This window comes from Geotrypetes seraphini, chromosome 9 (assembly GCF_902459505.1).
Source record: "Geotrypetes seraphini chromosome 9, aGeoSer1.1, whole genome shotgun sequence".
NCBI lineage: Eukaryota > Metazoa > Chordata > Amphibia > Gymnophiona > Dermophiidae > Geotrypetes > Geotrypetes seraphini.
In genome coordinates, this window is record NC_047092.1 from 178068963 (window position 1) to 178086324 (window position 17362).

The window sequence follows — 17362 nt, forward strand, 5'->3', positions numbered from 1 at the left end:
GTCCGACTCTAAAAAGTCTCAGGCTTTTCTCGATGCCCTAGACTTTGAGTAACCTCCCAAGGAAATTTAAAGTTGCCCGTCCACGACATTTTACGGGAAACTTTCTATAAAAACTGGGAGACTCCCCTCACTGTTCCCGGGGCCCCTCGCAAATTGGATAGCTTGTACCGGGTTATTCCAATCCCAGGATTTGACAAACCCCAATTGCCCCACGAATCCCTCCTGGTGGAATCTACTTTAAAAAAATCTCAGGGTTCCAGTGTATATGCCTCCACCCCTCCTGGCAGAGAGGGAAAAACTATGGATAAATTTGGTAAGCGCCTTTTCCAAAATGCCATGCTAGCCAATAGAGCAAACAATTACACCTTCCACTTCTCCTTCTACATGAAGCATCTGGTGCAACAGCTCTCCTCCTTACAAAAATATCTTCCTGAACGTAAGGTCCCTCTTTTCCAGCAACAAATTTCCAGCCTCCTCCAACTCAGGAAGTTCATGGTTTGCTCCATCTACGACTCGTTTGAGCTGACCTCTCGCGCATCTGCCATGGCGGTGGCTATGCGCCGTTTGGCATGGCTGAGAGTCTCTGACTTAGACATTAACCACCAGGACCGCCTGGCTAACGCACCTTGTCTGGGTGATGAACTCTTCGGAGAGTCCCTGGACTCGACAACCCAGAAGCTCTCAGCACATGAGACCAGGTGGGACACTCTGATCAAACCTAAAAAGAAGACTCCGCCGGCTCGCCCCTACAGACAACAGTCTTCTTACCAACGCAGGTTCTCGGCCAGACCTCTCAACCCACCTCAACAACAGTCTCGCCGTCCTCGCCACCAGCATCAGCCTCAGGCTCGTCCGCAGACTCAACCTACCAAGCCTCTTCCTTCATCAAAACCATCTCAACCCTTTTGACTCCTTTCTCCAGAGCATAGCCAGTCTCCCCCCGTCGCTACCTCTCCCTCAACCTATCGGAGGACGCCTTCAACTTTTCCTCAGCCGTTGGAAGGTCATCACTTCGGACCAGTGGGTCCTCAACATCATTCGCCACGGCTACTTTCTCAACTTCCAGACTCTTCCACCAGACCATCCTCCCGTAGAGTCTGCTTCTCACTCCTCCCAAACCCCCCTCCTCCTGAAGGAGGTCCAATCCCTCCTTCTTCTCAATGCCATCGAAGAGGTGCCTCCGGACCAAAGGGGTCAGGGATTCTACTCCCGCTACTTCCTGGTTCCCAAAAAAACAGGAGACCTTCGTCCCATCCTCGATCTCCGGGACCTCAACAAGTGTCTGGTCAAAGAGAAGTTCAGAATGCTCTCCCTGGCCACGCTTTACCCGCTTCTCTCTCACCACGACTGGCTATGCTCCCTAGACCTCAAGGAGGCCTACACTCACATCCCAATCAATCCGACTTCACGTCGCTATCTACGGTTTCAGATCCGGCACCATCACTATCAGTACAAAGTGCTACCCTTTGGCCTCGCATCATCACCCAGGGTGTTCACCAAGTGCCTTATTGTGGTAGCGGCCTTCCTCAGGTCTCACGACCTTCAGGTGTTCCCCTACTTGGACGACTGGCTGGTGAAAGCACCTACGTCTCCGCTTGTGCTACAAGCCACTCAACACACCATCTCGTTCCTCCATCTCCTGGGATTCGAGATCAACTACCCCAAGTCGCATCTGCTTCCCAAACAGCGACTTTAGTTCATTGGAGCAGTTCTCGACACCACTCTAATGAGGGCATTTCTCCCCTCCGACCGCCATCGAACCCTGCTCCACCTCTGCCGTCAGGTGCTCCTTCATCACTCCATTCCAGCTCGGCAGATGATGATCCTCCTGGGCCACATGGCCTCGACGGTCCATGTACTTCCTCTGGCGCGACTCCACCTCAGGACACCTCAATGGACTCTAGCCAACCAATGGTCACAGACCACAGATCCTCTTTCTCATCCCATCTCTGTGACATCGTCTCTTCAGCAATCTCTTCAATGGTGGTTGAACTCCTCCAATCTTTCCAGGGGTCTACTCTTTCATCTACCCCCTCACTCCATGATCATAACCACAGATGCCTCCCTCTATGCATGGGGCGCTCACCTGGGAGATCTTCGCACCCAGGGACTCTGGACCCCTCAGGAGCGTCAAATTCACATCAGTTTCCTAGAACTCAGGGCCATGTTCTATGCTCTCAAGGCCTTCCAGCACCTTCTCTACCCTCAGGTTCTTCTGTGCACAGACAACCAAGTCGCCATGTACTACATAAACAAGCAAGGCGGCACCGGATCTCCCCTCCTCTGTCAGGAGGCCATCCGCATTTGGACCTGGGCCACGGCCCACAGTCTCTTCCTCAAGGCTGTCTATATCCAGGGCGAACAGAACTCCCTGGCCGACAATCTCAGCCGCATCCTTCAACCTCACAAGTGGACCCTGGATCCTTCCACTCTCCACTCCATCTTTGCTCTCTGGGGCACTCCTCAGGTGGACCTCTTTGCAGCTCCTCACAACCATCAGCTGCCCCAGTTCTGTTCCAGACTCTTCTCTCCTCATCGTCTGACCCCGGATGCATTCCTGCTCGACTGGACGGATCGGTTCCTCTATGCCTTTCCTCCACTGCCTCTGATGTTGCGGACGCTATTCAAGCTCCACAGGGACAGAGCCACCATGATTCTCATCGCTCCTCGGTGGCCTCACCAACACTGGTTCTCCCTCCTGCTCCAGCTCAGCTCCAGGGAGCCCATTCCTCTTCCTGTGTTTCTTACTCTACTTACGCAGCAGCATCAGTCTCTACTACATCCCAATCTGTCCTCGCTCCACCTGACAGCTTGGTTTCTCTCGGGCTGACCTCTCCAGAGAATCTGTCTCAGCCTGTCAGTCGTATTTTGGATGCCTCCAGGAAACCGGCCACCCTCCAATGTTACCATCAGAAGTGGTCCTGGTTCTCCTCTTGGTGTCTCCTACATCATCACGATCCCACCTCATTGGCGGTGGAAACTGTACTGGACTATTTGCTCTCTCTATCCGACGCTGGCCTCAAGTCTACCTCAATCAGAGTCCACCTCAGTGCCATCACTGCGTTTCATGAGCCTATCTTCGGAAAACCTCTCACGGCTCACCCCCTGGTTTCCCGGTTCATGAGGGGCCTCTTCAATGTCAAACCACCTCTGAAGCCTCCTCCAGTCGTCTGGGACCTGAATGTGGTTTTGTCAGCCCTCATGAAACCTCCGTTTGAGCCTCTTGCCACTACTTCACTCAAATTTCTGACATGGAAGGTGCTTTTCCTCATTGCCATCACCTCTGCCAGGAGGGTTAGTGAGCTGCATGCACTGGTTGCCGACCCACCTTTCACTGTTTTTCACCATGACAAGGTGGTTCTGCGTACCCATCCGAAATTCCTCCCCAAGGTGGTCTCGGACTTTCATCTCAACCAGTCCATTGTGTTGCCAGTCTTTTTCCCTAAACCCCATTCTCACCCTGGGGAATAGGCATTGCACACGCTGGACTGTAAGCGTGCCCTTGCTTACTACCTTGACCGTACCAGGGCTCACCGCTCGTCTCCTCAGCTCTTTTTGTCCTTCGACCCTAACCGCCTAGGTCGTCCTGTCTCTAAGCGGACGCTTTCCAACTGGCTTGCTGCCTGCATTGCGTTCTGTTATGCTCGGGCCGGTCTCTCACTGGAAGGTGCTGTCACGGCCCACAGAGTCAGAGCTATGGCTGCTTCTGTGGCTTTCCTCCGTTCCACGCCCATTGAGGAAATCTGCAAGGCTGCCACTTGGTCCTCAGTTCACACGTTCACTACTCACTACTGTCTGGATACCTTCTCCAGACGGGATGGGCACTTCGACCAATCGGTGTTACACCATTTATTTTCTTAATGGCCAACCATCCCTCCTCCCTCTCTGTTAGCTTGGAGGTCACCCATACTGGGATAAAGCACAGTTACTTACCGTAACAGGTGTTATCCAGGGACAGCAGGCAGATATTCTTACGTCCCACCCACCTCCCCGGGTTGGCTTCTTAGCTGGCTTATCTTAACTGGGGACCACGCACTCCTCCGTCGGGCGGGAAGGCACTCGCACATGCGCGGTGCGGCCAACTAGAACTTTCTAGTAAAAAGTGTCCGTACCGGGGCTCCTTCGGTGACGTCACCCATACGTTAAGAATATCTGCCTGCTGTCCCTGGATAACACCTGTTACGGTAAGTAACTGTGCTTTTTGGGAGTAATTTTGCATTGGTCCCTTTATCACTACCATAGCTTTGTAAAAGGTTTAAAGTGATCCCCTCTGCAGATTTGCAACTAGTGGGACGCAACAGCTAACATATGCGGTATGGGAATGGATTAAGGTTATACTAACATCTAGTACAGTGTCACTCAAACTGTGTGCCAAGGCACAGTGGTGTGCCACGTGAGATTCCAAAATTTTACTTTATTTTTAAAAATTCCCTTGATATGTATGCACTAGAAAAGATGACATGTATGTAAGATTCTGTCAATGTTATGAGCATCTGTGTGCATAAGGATACAACCGCCCAGACAGGCATCATTCTTTGATGTGATTGGTCCTTGAAAACTAATGGCAAGTAATTTTAGTTTTATTTTTTATGCATTAGTTATCCTAACTTGAGCAACAAAGCAATCGGGGCTTTGTTACCATTTGGATCCTCATATCTTTGTGAACTTGGATTTTCAGTTCTGACAGAAATTAAATCAAAAAAAGAGAATGACTGTAGATGGTGGATGATGAAATGTGTGTTTGCTTGTTGACTATCGAGCCATGTTTTGAGTTAATTTGCACCCAAAAACAAGTACACCCATTGCATTGATTAGCAATTCTATTCTATCTACTTTAGTTTCACTGTTGTTACAATTATCTATACATAGTTTAAAGAACTTTAAATAAATACCTCTCAAATCTAATTTTTTGTTGGTTTTGCAATTTTATGATTTCAATTATAATGTGCCACAAAAATGTGCTCCATTTAGTGTGCCGAAGCTAAAAAAGTTTGAGACACTGATCTGGTATGAGCTTTCATTTCACATTAATTTTAGAAATCAGTTGCAATTACAACATATATTATGTGAAACAGAGATTTTATTAAAATTCATCCTTAACAACAGGAAGGAAAAAAAATACTTGATGGAATATTGTTCAAATACATAAGTTGTTACAGGGAGAAATGTATTAGATTTAGAAAATGTCAGAAAATTTTGACATCATTCTCTCTCTCAGCAACAGTAATTGAACCCATTTCTTCCATGAGACTCTTCTGTACAGTATTGCAATAATGTTCTCCCAAACAAGTTAATAAGAACATAAGAATAGCCTTACTGGATCAGACCAATGGTCCATCAAGCCCAGTAGCCGGTTCTCACGGTGGCCAATCCAGGTCACTAGTACCTGGCCAAAACCCAAAGTGTAGCAATATTCCATGCTACCAATACAGGGCAAGCAGTGGCTTCCCCCTTGTCTTTCTCAATAACAGACTATTGACTTTTCCTCCAAGAACTTGTCCAAATCTTTCTTAAAACCAGCTATGCTATCCACTCTTACCACATCCTCTGGCAATGCGTTCCAGAGCTTAACTATTCTCTGAGTGAAAAAAATGTCCTCCAGTTGGATTTAAAAGTGTTTCCCTGTAACTTCATCGAGTATCCCCTAGTCTTTGTAGACTTCAATCATATCTCCCCTCAGCTGTCTCTTTTCCAAACTGAAGAGCCCTAACCGTTTTAGTCTTTCCTCATACGAGAAGAGTTCCATCCCCTTTATTATCATGGTCGCTCTTCTTTGAACCTTTTCTAGCGCCACTATATCTATCTTGAGATAAGGAGACCAGAACTGAACGCAATACTCCAAATGAGGTCACACCATGGAGCGATACAGGGGCATTATGACATTCTTAGTCTTGTTAACTATATGGCAACTGACTACAGAAACTTCTGTGACTTCAATAAAAATATATAGATACAACAACAAACAACCCCTGATAAGGAAAGAATGGGGAGTGTGTGATGCAGTGGTTAGAGCTACAGCCTCAGCACCCTGAGGTTGTGGGTTCAAATCCCTCGCTGCTCCTTGTGACCCTGCACAAGTCACTTAATTCCCCCATTGCCCCAGGTACACTGGTTAGAGTTCGAGCCCGCCAGGACAGATAGGAAAATATGATAAAGTACCTGAATGTAAGTGGTACATTAAATAAATAAATGCAGATGGAGAATAAGTTATGGGAGTGGCTGGTGCTATTGGCTTAGGTCAGAAGCAGGTGACAGTACTGGCTACACTTCCCTTCCCTCCCCTCACTCATTTAGTAGGAAACAATTCACCGCACAGTTGCAGCAGACTCGGAAGAGACCATTCATCACAGCTGGAAGCACAGCTTTGTAACAGAGGCCCACTATTAGGCAGGAGGTGGGGGAAGGAAAACAAAAGACAGTTAATAATAGCATCCAGAGCAAAAACCGTACTCCCATGGCGGAAACCTGATGCTACTGAAAAATACACAAGTAACCATCAATTTAATCTACAACTTCCTTTTATTCTAGAAATAGGAACATTTTCTTAGTGTTTGTAATAATGTCCATAGACTACAGAAGGTTTTCACTTTCTTTTTCCAACACTCACTCCGATTTGGTTTCTTCTTCCACTAGCTCCACGAGTGGAGAGTGTCTATTGGCCTGAGACCCCTCCCTGTAATGGACCTTCTTTATGGTGCCGGCCTTTGGAGCTCGTATTGTATGCTGGGGGCAAAGATGTGTAAAATTGACATAAATTAATTGTTTCTGTTCTAATGTCTTTTAAAAATCGATTATTTTTCATTAGGCACAAACGATACCGTTCAACATGAAATAAAGCTTTGCAGTATGTGTCTTTTTATGCCACTTTTATAGTCCTAATACACTACCGGGCTGCACAAATTTTAACTGTAACCAGCAATGTACAATGCAAACAAAAAATCCCAAAAGTTTTCCTTTAGAAGAAAGGTTGTTTCTAGCTAGTAAAAGTACGGTTTAATAATGTGTTAGCATATTTGTCTACGATGTTCTTAGGGGGTCCTTTTAGTAAGGTGTGCTAACAAATTTAGCGCCAAGACATATGTAGTAAATGCCAAGCATTCCATAGATAATGGGCTACACTGTATTTAGGGCTCCTTTTACGAAGCTGCGTTAGCGGTTTAACGCGCGTAATAGTGTGCGCTAAACAGTTGGCCGCGCTAGACGCTAATGCCAGCATTGAACTGGTGTTAGTTCTAGCTGTGTAGTGCGGGTGTAGCGCGTGCAAAAAAGCTGCGTGCGCTAAAACCGTTAACGCAACTTCGTAAAAGGATCCCTTAGTGTGCTCTAAATCTGTTAGCACACCTTAGTAAAAGGATCTCTTAATACTGTGTTAAAGTATCAAGTAAAACCTTGGATTGCAAGTAACTTGGTTTGCAAGCGTTTTGCAAGACAAGCAAAACATTTTATTAAATTTTAACTTGATATACAAGCAATGTCTTGCAATACAAGTACATACAGTATACACACATCACAACTGAGCTGACGGTTCTTCTCTACCTGATGCTGCAGGAGTGTAGTGACTGTTCTAAACAAGCAAGTTCTTGCAATACGAGTACGTATAGTATTTCGTATTAAAGTTTTGGGGTTGTGGAACGAATCGTCTGAGTTTCCATTATTTTTTAGGGGGAATTCGCTTTGATATACGAGTGCTTTGGATTACAAACATGCTTCTGGAACGAATTATGCTCGCAAACCAAGGTTTTACTGTATATAACTAACTGCTGTTTGAAAGAGTGGGATTCTGAGCTCTCATGGGGGAAGACAATACAAAGATTGGAAAAGCAAAGACCCATCTACCCACTGATGTGTTTCCAGTAATGGAAAAGCAGTGACTGCTCAGATGATCTGTAAAAGATAATGCACGTATAAAGCAATCAAGATTCAGGGACGTACTCAGGATGAAATCCCTGTTAGGATCCATGTCTGTATAATTTTCAGTATTTTATCATCTAGCTATTTTATTCACCTGCGCAATGTCTTGGGCAATGCTCGTTTTAAACCTGCTGCCTAACAAATAATTTCTGGGGTTTTTAAATTAGAAATTCTTAAATAATTTGCAAATTACTCATTCTGACATTGCATTTTAAGCTTACATAATACCCAGTTCTTTCTTTGGAGCGTTAATAGCCAAACTATAGATTATTAGAGGGAAATTCTATAAATGGTGTCTAAAAAGATAGATGTCTATCTCTTATCAATCACACTTAGGGCACCTATTACAGAATCACGCCCAACTTAAAACTTAGGGCTCCTTTTACGAAGGTGTGCTAGGGTTTTTAGCGCACGCATAAAATTACCGCGCGGTAGCCAAAAATCTACCACCTCCTAAAAAGGAGGAAGTAGTGGCTAGCGCGCTTGGGAATTTAACCCTAGCACACCAGACAAAAAAAATAACAGATGATCTAAAGTCCCTATATCAGTATAGAAGTCAATTTGGGGACAAATAAATATAGTCTTAAAATCGGATATTCTATTAACATACGAAGCAATAATTTGTGGTACTATTTTACATATTAAACCTACCCTTGATAAATTTAAAAGCTGTCTTTTCTTGATTTTAACTGGAATTGCGGTTCAAATGATCACAAAAAATTGGAAAAATCATGACAGATTAAATTATACATTCTGGTGGACAAATGTATATAAATACATATAGATATGAGAGAGTGAACACAGAATGCATGGAGGGGCATAATCGAAAGGGACTTCTAAGTCCATTTATGTCCATCTCGCAAGTCATCCAAAGTTAAAAAGAGCCTAAGACACATTTTCGAAAGAGATGTCCAACTTTTTTTTACTTTCGAAAATCGTCTAATTATACGTTACGTCCTGCCGATCTGATCGTCCAAGCCACTAATCGTCCATTTTTATACCACATTTCCGTCCAACTTTTCATCCAAGTCCAAAACACCTAGAACAAGCCCTGTTGGACGTGGGAGGGGTCTGAAAAGTGATGGATTGAACACCCAGACATGCCACCTAAATAGTGGGGTACTTTACAGGGCACTGCTGTGAACTTCACAAAAATGGTGCCATGGCTTCTCCTCACTACAGCTCCCTTATAGGTGACCGTGAGCTCCTCAAACCACCTCCAGAATCCCCTAGACCCACTTATCTACCACCCCAATAGCCCTTACGGCTGCAGGAGCCACTTATATGCCAGTCAAAAAGGGTTTTGGGGGTGTATAGGGCAGTGCACATGTTTACGTATCAATGCAGTGATTACAGGAGCTTATGGGCATGGGTCCTCTTCTCTATGGGTCCCTAACCCACCCCCAAGATGACTTAAGCTGTATCTGGGCTGGACGACTAGGCTTTCCTATGCCAGGCGCCACGTGATGATTGTCTGGAGGCTGAAATTTAAAGGTGTGAATATAATTTTTATGGGGGTGGGAGGAGTTGGTGATCACTGGTGTAGTGTGTGGGGGTATGTGTTGTGTTTTCAGTGCTTATCTGGTGAGTTTAGGTGGGTTTTTGTGACTTAGACCATGTTTTGCATGAGAGAGATTTGCATATGATGGAAGTGATAGGCATGCAAATTTGCTTCATGCATATTCATTAGGGCTAGCCTGAAAACCCAATTGGCCTGGTGTTCCTCCAGGACAGGGTTGGGAACCACTGGTCTAAGTCACAACGTCCAAATTCCGTCTAGACTCTGTTGTTAAACTTTCGGTTATACATGCTGTACGACTACCGTATTTTCACGCAAATAACACGCACCCGTATAAAACGCGCACACGTGTATAGCGCGCAGAAATCACGATGATAAGCACAAAAACTTTGGTATAACGCGCTCACGATTATACCGCGCATGCTGCCCGACTCTCCGTTCACCCCCCTGACTTCCGTGCACTGCCCCGCCTCTCCGTGCGCTGTCCCGACTCTCCGTTCACCCCCCCTGACTTCCGTGCACTGCCCCGCCTCTCCGTGCGCTGTCCCGACTCTCCGTTCACCCCCCCCCTGACTTCCATGCACTGCCCTGACTTTCCGTGCGCTGTCCCGACTCTCCGTTCACCCCCCCTGACTTCCGTGCACTGCCCTGACTTTCCGTGCGCTGTCCCAACTCTCCGTTCACCCCCCTGACTTCCGTGCACTGCCCCGCCTCTCCGTGCGCTGTCCCGACTCTCCGTTCACCCCCCCCCCGACGTCCGATTCATCCCCCCCCCCGGCAGGACCATTCGCACCCCCACCCCGAAGGACCGCCGACTCCCCGACAATATCGGGCCAGGAGGGAGCCCAAACCCTCCTGGCCACGGCGACCCCCTACCCCCACCCCGCACTACATTACGGGCAGGAGGGATCCCAGGCCCTCCTGCCCTCGACGCAAACCCCCCTCCCCGCCAACGACCGCCCCCCCCAAGAACCTCCGACCGCTCCCCCAGCCGACCCGCGACCCCCCCTGGCGACCCCCACGACCCCCCCACCCCCCTTCCCCGTACCTTTGGTAGTTGGGCCAGAAGGGAGCCCAAACCCTCCTGGCCACGGCGACCCCCTAACCCCACCCCGCACTACATTACGGGCAGGAGGGATCCCAGGCCCTCCTGCCCTCGACGCAAACCCCCCTCCCCCCCAACGACCGCCCCCCCCAAGAACCTCCGACCGCTCCCCCAGCCGACCCGCGACCCCCCTGGCGACCCCCACGACCCCCCCACCCCCCTTCCCCGTACCTTTGGAAGTTGGCCGGACAGACGGGAGCCAAACCCGCCTGTCCGGCAGGCAGCCAACGAAGGAATGAGGCCGGATTGGCCCATCCGTCCTAAAGCTCCGCCTACTGGTGGGGCCTAAGGCGCGTGGGCCAATCAGAATAGGCCCTGGAGCCTTAGGTCCCACCTGGGGGCGCGGCCTGAGGCACATGGGCCCAACCCGACCATGTGCCTCAGGCCGCGCCCCCAGGTGGGACCTAAGGCTCCAGGGCCTATTCTGATTGGCCCACGCGCCTTAGGCCCCACCAGTAGGCGGAGCTTTAGGACGGATGGGCCAATCCGGCCTCATTCCTTCGTTGGCTGCCTGCCGGACAGGCGGGTTTGGCTCCCGTCTGTCCGGCCAACTTCCAAAGGTACGGGGAAGGGGGGTGGGGGGGTCGTGGGGGTCGGCCAGGGGGGTCGCGGGTCGGCTGGGGGGGCGGTCGGAGGTTCTTGGGGGGGGACGGTCGTTGGGGGGGAGGGGGGTTTGCGTCGAGGGCAGGAGGGCCTGGGATCCCTCCTGCCCGTAATGTAGTGCGGGGTGGGGTTAGGGGGTCGCCGTGGCCAGGAGGGTTTGGGCTCCCTTCTGGCCCGATATTGTCGGGAAGTCGGCGGTCCTTCGGGGTGGGGGTGCGAGTGGTCCTGCCGGGGGGGGGGGGGATGTATCGGACGTCGGGGAGTCGGCCGGGCAAGAGGGCTTGGGCTCCCTCTTGCTCCGATCGTGGATGCGGGTGCGGGTGGGAGCGCGTGCGAGTGGTCGTTCGGGGTGGGGGTGCGAGTGGTCCTGCTGGGGGGGTGAATCGGGCGTCGGGCGGGGTGGGAACTATGTTTGAAAACTTTCGTATACCGCGCTCACGCATATAACGCGCGAGGGGTATGCGCGGTAGGTAAAAACGCGTATAACGCGCGCGTTATATGCGTGAAAATACGGTAAGTCTAAGCCGGCCCACGTCCCGCCCTCGACACACTTCTCGAAACGCCTCGTTTAGCTTTGGACATTGAGCTGCACTATGAAGGCCTAGGTCGTTTAGAAATACATCCAAAACCTGGTTTGATTATCGGCACTTGGACGTTTTTGAGAAATGTTCGTCCAAGTGCCGACTTAGGCCGGTTTTTGAACGTTTTTCTCTTTCGATTATGAGCCCCTTAGGGTTTAGTGTTTTATTTAACAAAATATGGAGTCCATTGGCTTTATTTGCTGTTTCGCATTAAAAAATAATGAGTTTTTTCATTACACATCTGGGTTGGGATAGGGGGGATAGAGTAGGGAAAGGTACTGAAAAATGGATATTAAATCTTCATATTAAAGATGTTTAGTATTGTTAATATTCATAATTGTTGGAAGGGGGTTGGGTATAGTTATGATTCTATAACATTTGTTTGAAATAGTATATTTGTAATATTTTACTATTTTCAATTAATCGTATTACACTATTGTAATTTAATAAAATAATAAAATGTTTTTTAAAAAAAAGACCCTAGCACACCTTTGTAAAAGGAGCCATTAAACTTTAAAAACAGTTATGAAATATTTAATACAAGCAAGTATTATCTTAAATCAATTATTTTAATATTAACAACCACAATTCATCTCATATTCATTATACATAATTATTTCATAAGTTACCAATAATTAATATACTGTATAAATATTCTAATATTTTAGTGAATCAAAATCCCTTCAACTCACATACACCTTTCATCATTCACACACATACTACAGACATTGTGATCACTTTTATCCGGAGGATGTGATAGGACAGAGCACATTAAGGGGATTCAAAGAGGGATTGGACAAGTTCCTGAAGGATATAGGGATTGAGGGATATAGATAGAAGAAAAATGGGGATTAAAGGTTATAGACAAAAGATCACTTACAGGTCATGGACCTGATGGGCCGCCGCGGGAGCGGACTGCTGGGCGCGATGGACCCCTGGTCTGACCCGGCAGAGGCAACTTCTTATGTTCTTAATCCATAATCATCGAATCAGAGATGCTTCAAACCGGAGGTTGCACAGTTGGGTACCTGTTTGAGTCACGCTAGGTTTACTGGTAGGTGAAAAGTTTTTTAACGGTTATGGTGGGTTTTAGGTATGAATGATAAGGAATGGATGTGAATTATTTTGTGACGTTTTGAAGTTGGTGAGCCTTGCAAGTCCAGCTCCTGAAGACGCCATGCGGCAAAACACAGTCTTGTGTTGGGCTGAATGCTTTGCTAATTGAAGAACAGGTTAATCGCGAGGACAGAGGGGAGTGCAGGATGCGACTAAGGAATTGCGATTTACATTTGTTAGAGTACTGTGCAACCTCTGGTTTGATTGATTATGGATTAATGAACTAAGATCCATTTTTGGATAAAAGTGATCACAATGTCTGTAGTATGTGTGTGAATGATGAAAGGTATATGCGAGTTGAAGGGATTTTGGTTCACTAAAATATTAGAATATTTATATATTAATTATTGGTAACTTGTGAAATAATTATGTATAATGAATATGAGATGAATTGTGGTTGATAATATTAAAATAATTGATTTGATTAAGATAATACTTGTTTGTATTAAATATTTAATAGCTGTTTTTAAAGTTTGAATAATCTAATTGGCAGCTATTTAATTAAATATAAAACCCCCAAGCTTAGGTTTTAGTTCAACTTAAAACTTAGGCGCCTGTAATGAAGGCCAGGGTTTTAAAGGCCTACATTCCTTTAGAGAATGGCACCTAGCAGTGCCAAGTTCTTCTCTGCCCCCTAAATACACCTACTTTGGCATGGAATTGGAAGCAAAACATGAAATGCTAGAACTCAATTGCCAGCCTAAACTATTTAACAGAATTAGGCTGAACTGTTCCGCTTGGGAAGATACCATTTTTCCTGACATCCCAATTTTTGTTCATACCTTGCTGTATAATCCAGGCAATGTAATCATCATTCCTTCTATCAATTAGCTCAGGCAACTGTTTTTTTGTTTTTTTATACTATTGACATGGAAATGACTGCACTCACCTCCATCTTCATGGCTATCATAACCATCAAGGGGTCTCCCACCTGCACCCTGTCGCCCTCCTTCACAAACACCTAAAATGGGGAAGATGCAAAATGGATTTGATACAATTTCCGATTCTATTAAATAAAAGTAATAATTCCATTTTTACATTAGCCACATAGCCAAACAATACTGTTTTTGGATGCATCTGATGAAGTGGACTCTGGCCCTCAAAAGCTCATGCCTCAATAAATTGGTTAGCCTTTAAGACATCATGGAGGTCTATGTTGGTGTTGTTTTATGTTGCTCTTTATTTCCACTTAAGTGGTTATTACATCTCCTCTGGAGGAAAAACAGTGTTCAAAAAGAAAGGCCTGGAGCATTCTCTCAACACTTCCCTCTCAGCGCTGTGCAGAGTCAGTTTAGAGCAGTGGTCTCAAAGTCGTGGCCCGTCAGGTCCTATTTTGAGGCCCTCGGTATGTTTATCATAATCAGCAAAGTAAAATAAAACAGTTTCTTGATCATATGCCTCTTTAGCCATAAATGACAATATTATTATTATGACTTAGCCAAAAGGAAAGATTTATAAACTATAAAGAGTTTTACCTCCTGCAAAATTGTCATTTCTTTAATAAGACATTAACTTTTTTTCTGAGGCCCTCCAAGTACCTACAAATCCAAAATGTGGCCCTTCAAAGGGTTTGCCTTTGAGACCACTGGTTTAGAGTATTATATCGGTAATTCAGAGAATCAAGTTCGCTTTCCTTCTCTAACTTTTGCAGGGTTTGTGGAGGTGGAGGGGTGTTCCTCAGTGTCTATATATTATGATGAATGGTGTTATAAATCTGGAATAGCAGAGCTCAGCAGAGACAGAAAATGTCTGAGGTGTTGCACTGCTGCTTTAACTTCCTGATCATGGGCATTTGAATACAAGATGCTAGTACAGTTCCTCTAAACAACAAAAAAAGATTGTTACATGGAAATCACTTAGCAATGCAATTCAGGTACTTCATGTGCAGTGGCGCAGCAAGGGTGAGAGGAACCCCTCCCCATGCACGGCTTCCCTTCCCTTGTACCTCTGTAATGTTCCTGGCGCGAGCAACCCCCCTCCCCTACCTCATGTTGCACAAGCGTTGGCTCTTCCTCTAACATTAGTTCCTAGGTACTGGTCCAGGAAGTGATGTCAGAGGAAGAGCCGATGCTAGTGCAACAGCAGGTTGGGAGGTTGCTGCTCGTGCCAGGAATGTTACTGAGGTACGGGGGAAGAGAAGCAGTGCACATGCGTGGGGGGCAGCCCTCATCAAGACAGCGCCTGGAAAAGCCCCCCCCCCCCCCCCCCCCCCCGCTTATTACACCAGTGTTCACATGTCAGAGATACCATGGCCATGCCAGACTTCAGAGATGTGGAGCTTGAGTGGCCAACATTAATCTCAATTTAATTGATGGAATTAGCTGTAGGGAGTTATGGGTTCTGTGATAGGTAGCTTTATGACGTGTGATCAAAAGTATAAAAAAGGGTGAATAAACGCTACCGCCATGTTTTCTGCTTTAAGAGAATACTGGGCAGCAGCAATGGTGACGGCAGGCTACGGTAAATGTTTGGTTTTGAATGTATTATGAGCTTTATGAATGGTTTTAAGTGAGCACTCTAATGAGGTGTTTTTAATTGTAGGGGTATTCCATGTCGGACTAATTGGCCATTATCCAATCCTAAGACAGATGAGTATTAAGTTTAAAATATTTTTCTAAAATTAATGAAAGAGAGAAGAATATTAAAATAGGCTTAAAAATATGGGACCGAGGAAGAGTTGGGGGTATGAGTCTACATATGCAAAGTTTGATTTATGCAGCGGCAGCGGCTGAGGTCAGAGATTTTCGTTCTGATTATATGAGACTGCAGAGCTGTGACCTATATGAATATCCAGAATAAGGAAAGGTCACCTTGCATAAGATACGAGGGGGTGCTGAAAAGTTCTCAGCCCAACCAACTTCCTAAATTCCTATTTTGCCACTGTAGCTGAAGAGAGTTATCTTCTTTCGTTAAGTGCCAATTTGCAGAAACAAAACTCTATGTTTTGGCATTGCTTCAGATCATTGATTGAACCATATCCACGTCATTCTCTTGGTTGGGCTGTACTGCCTCGTATAATCTCAGTCAGAGGCTGACTCCATGGTTATCAGGAGATTCAAATTATTATATTAAATGAAGCCTTTAGCAACCTAAGCACATGAAAAAGTCCTTTTACTAAGCCGTGCTAATGAATTTGTGCGCATTAAGTGCCATGCCTTTTCTAGATGCAGTCCTTTTAAAAAAGGAACATGGGATTACCTTTTCAATGGTTCCGGTCATAGGGGCAACTGCACCGCCTTGTGTTCCCGCGCTGCTCACAGCAGACAAATATTTGGGTACTGAAAGGCCAACCTGAGCACTGCCTTCCTACAAATTTAAAGTGAAAGTGACAACATGAACTTTAAACCAGGCTTCAGGGGAAAAACCAAAACCTGTAGGAGGGGAAGGAGCAGACACACCCATTTGCTCTTCATGCTTTCCCCTCGGTCCACCCTTCCTTCCTGTTTGTTCTGTACCTGTGTCTGGGGTTTATTCTTATTTCTGAAACATTTCCTATGTTTGGGGATATGACTTTTCAGACACAACCCCTCAGTCCCACTGCTATGGCGTGCCATCCCTGTCTACTGCCATTAGGAAGGTGTGGCTCACTAGTAGAGCTGCTGCCTCTACACCCAGAGGTTGTGAGATCAAATCCCAGTGCTGCTTCACTTAATCCTTCAGTGCCCACTGCTTTGAATGTCAAAGTCACAAAAAGGCAATATACAAGTCCCCATTCCCTTCCCATTAATTTATTAAGGCACGTTGGCTTCCAACTAAACACAGAGTGACTTTCAAAATCTTACTTCCTACATTTCAAGTTAAGCAAAATAATTCTCCTGGATTTATAGACTGACTAATCACTCCATACATCCCAACAAGGACACTCCGTTCCAGTTAACAAAATCTATTAACCATTCCTTCTCTGAAGATATAACATTGACAACGCAAACAAAAGAAAAATCCAACAGGAACTGCAGCAAAGCAAAAAAATAACTGCAGACTTTGTACAAGATGCAGGCACTGTTTATTTCAAACTTTAATGGTATATACAACTTTATTACCAAACAAGGGACCCGACACGGTCTATGTTTCGGACAAAACGCCTTCTTCAGGGGTCTGTGGTAGATAAGGTTTTATGACAAACAGCATTAAAAGGAACAAACAAGTGCTTAGAAAAATGTAGTGCTGGATTATAAAAAAACGTTGTGAATGCGTTCCTTTTAATGCTGTTTGTCATAAAACCTTATCTACCACGGACTGAGCCTAACTTGTTTAAGACTGGCATGAACACAAGTGACAGTAATGTACTAGTACAGAGAAACTTAAGACAGGAGGGCATGAGCCCAGTGGTCTCCTCTTCCTCTATTAAATTCATTTTTTGTAAGTTTAATGTGTATTAAGGGCCAGATTCTGTATAGGACACCCGATCTCAGAAGCTGATTGGCGTCCTATGTAGAATTGCGCTTAAGCCCACCTAAAATGAACCCGATTCTCTAACCGACATCCATGTTACAGACCTGTACCCGTTAGAAAATTGGGTTCCTGCTG

The 17362-nt window shown here is 46.0% G+C and overlaps 1 protein-coding gene and 1 long non-coding RNA gene across 3 annotated transcripts in view; one reads left to right on the top strand and one right to left on the bottom strand.

Moving 5' to 3' along the window:
• Positions 1-17362, top strand: part of LOC117367201 — a 37308-nt gene that overhangs the window by 10838 nt on the left and 9108 nt on the right. The gene's annotated exons all lie outside the window — the stretch shown is intronic.
• Positions 5779-17362, bottom strand: part of MCCC1 (methylcrotonoyl-CoA carboxylase 1) — a 47947-nt gene continuing 36363 nt past the window's right edge. For both annotated transcript variants that reach the window (XM_033959589.1, XM_033959590.1), the window contains 3 exons: positions 16034-16141; positions 13725-13796; positions 5779-6723 (listed from right to left, as the gene is read on the bottom strand). In XM_033959589.1, coding sequence (XP_033815480.1) covers positions 6604-6723; positions 13725-13796; positions 16034-16141 — 300 coding nt within the window. In that variant the 3' untranslated portion in view covers positions 5779-6603. The remainder of the gene's footprint in view (positions 6724-13724; positions 13797-16033; positions 16142-17362) is intronic.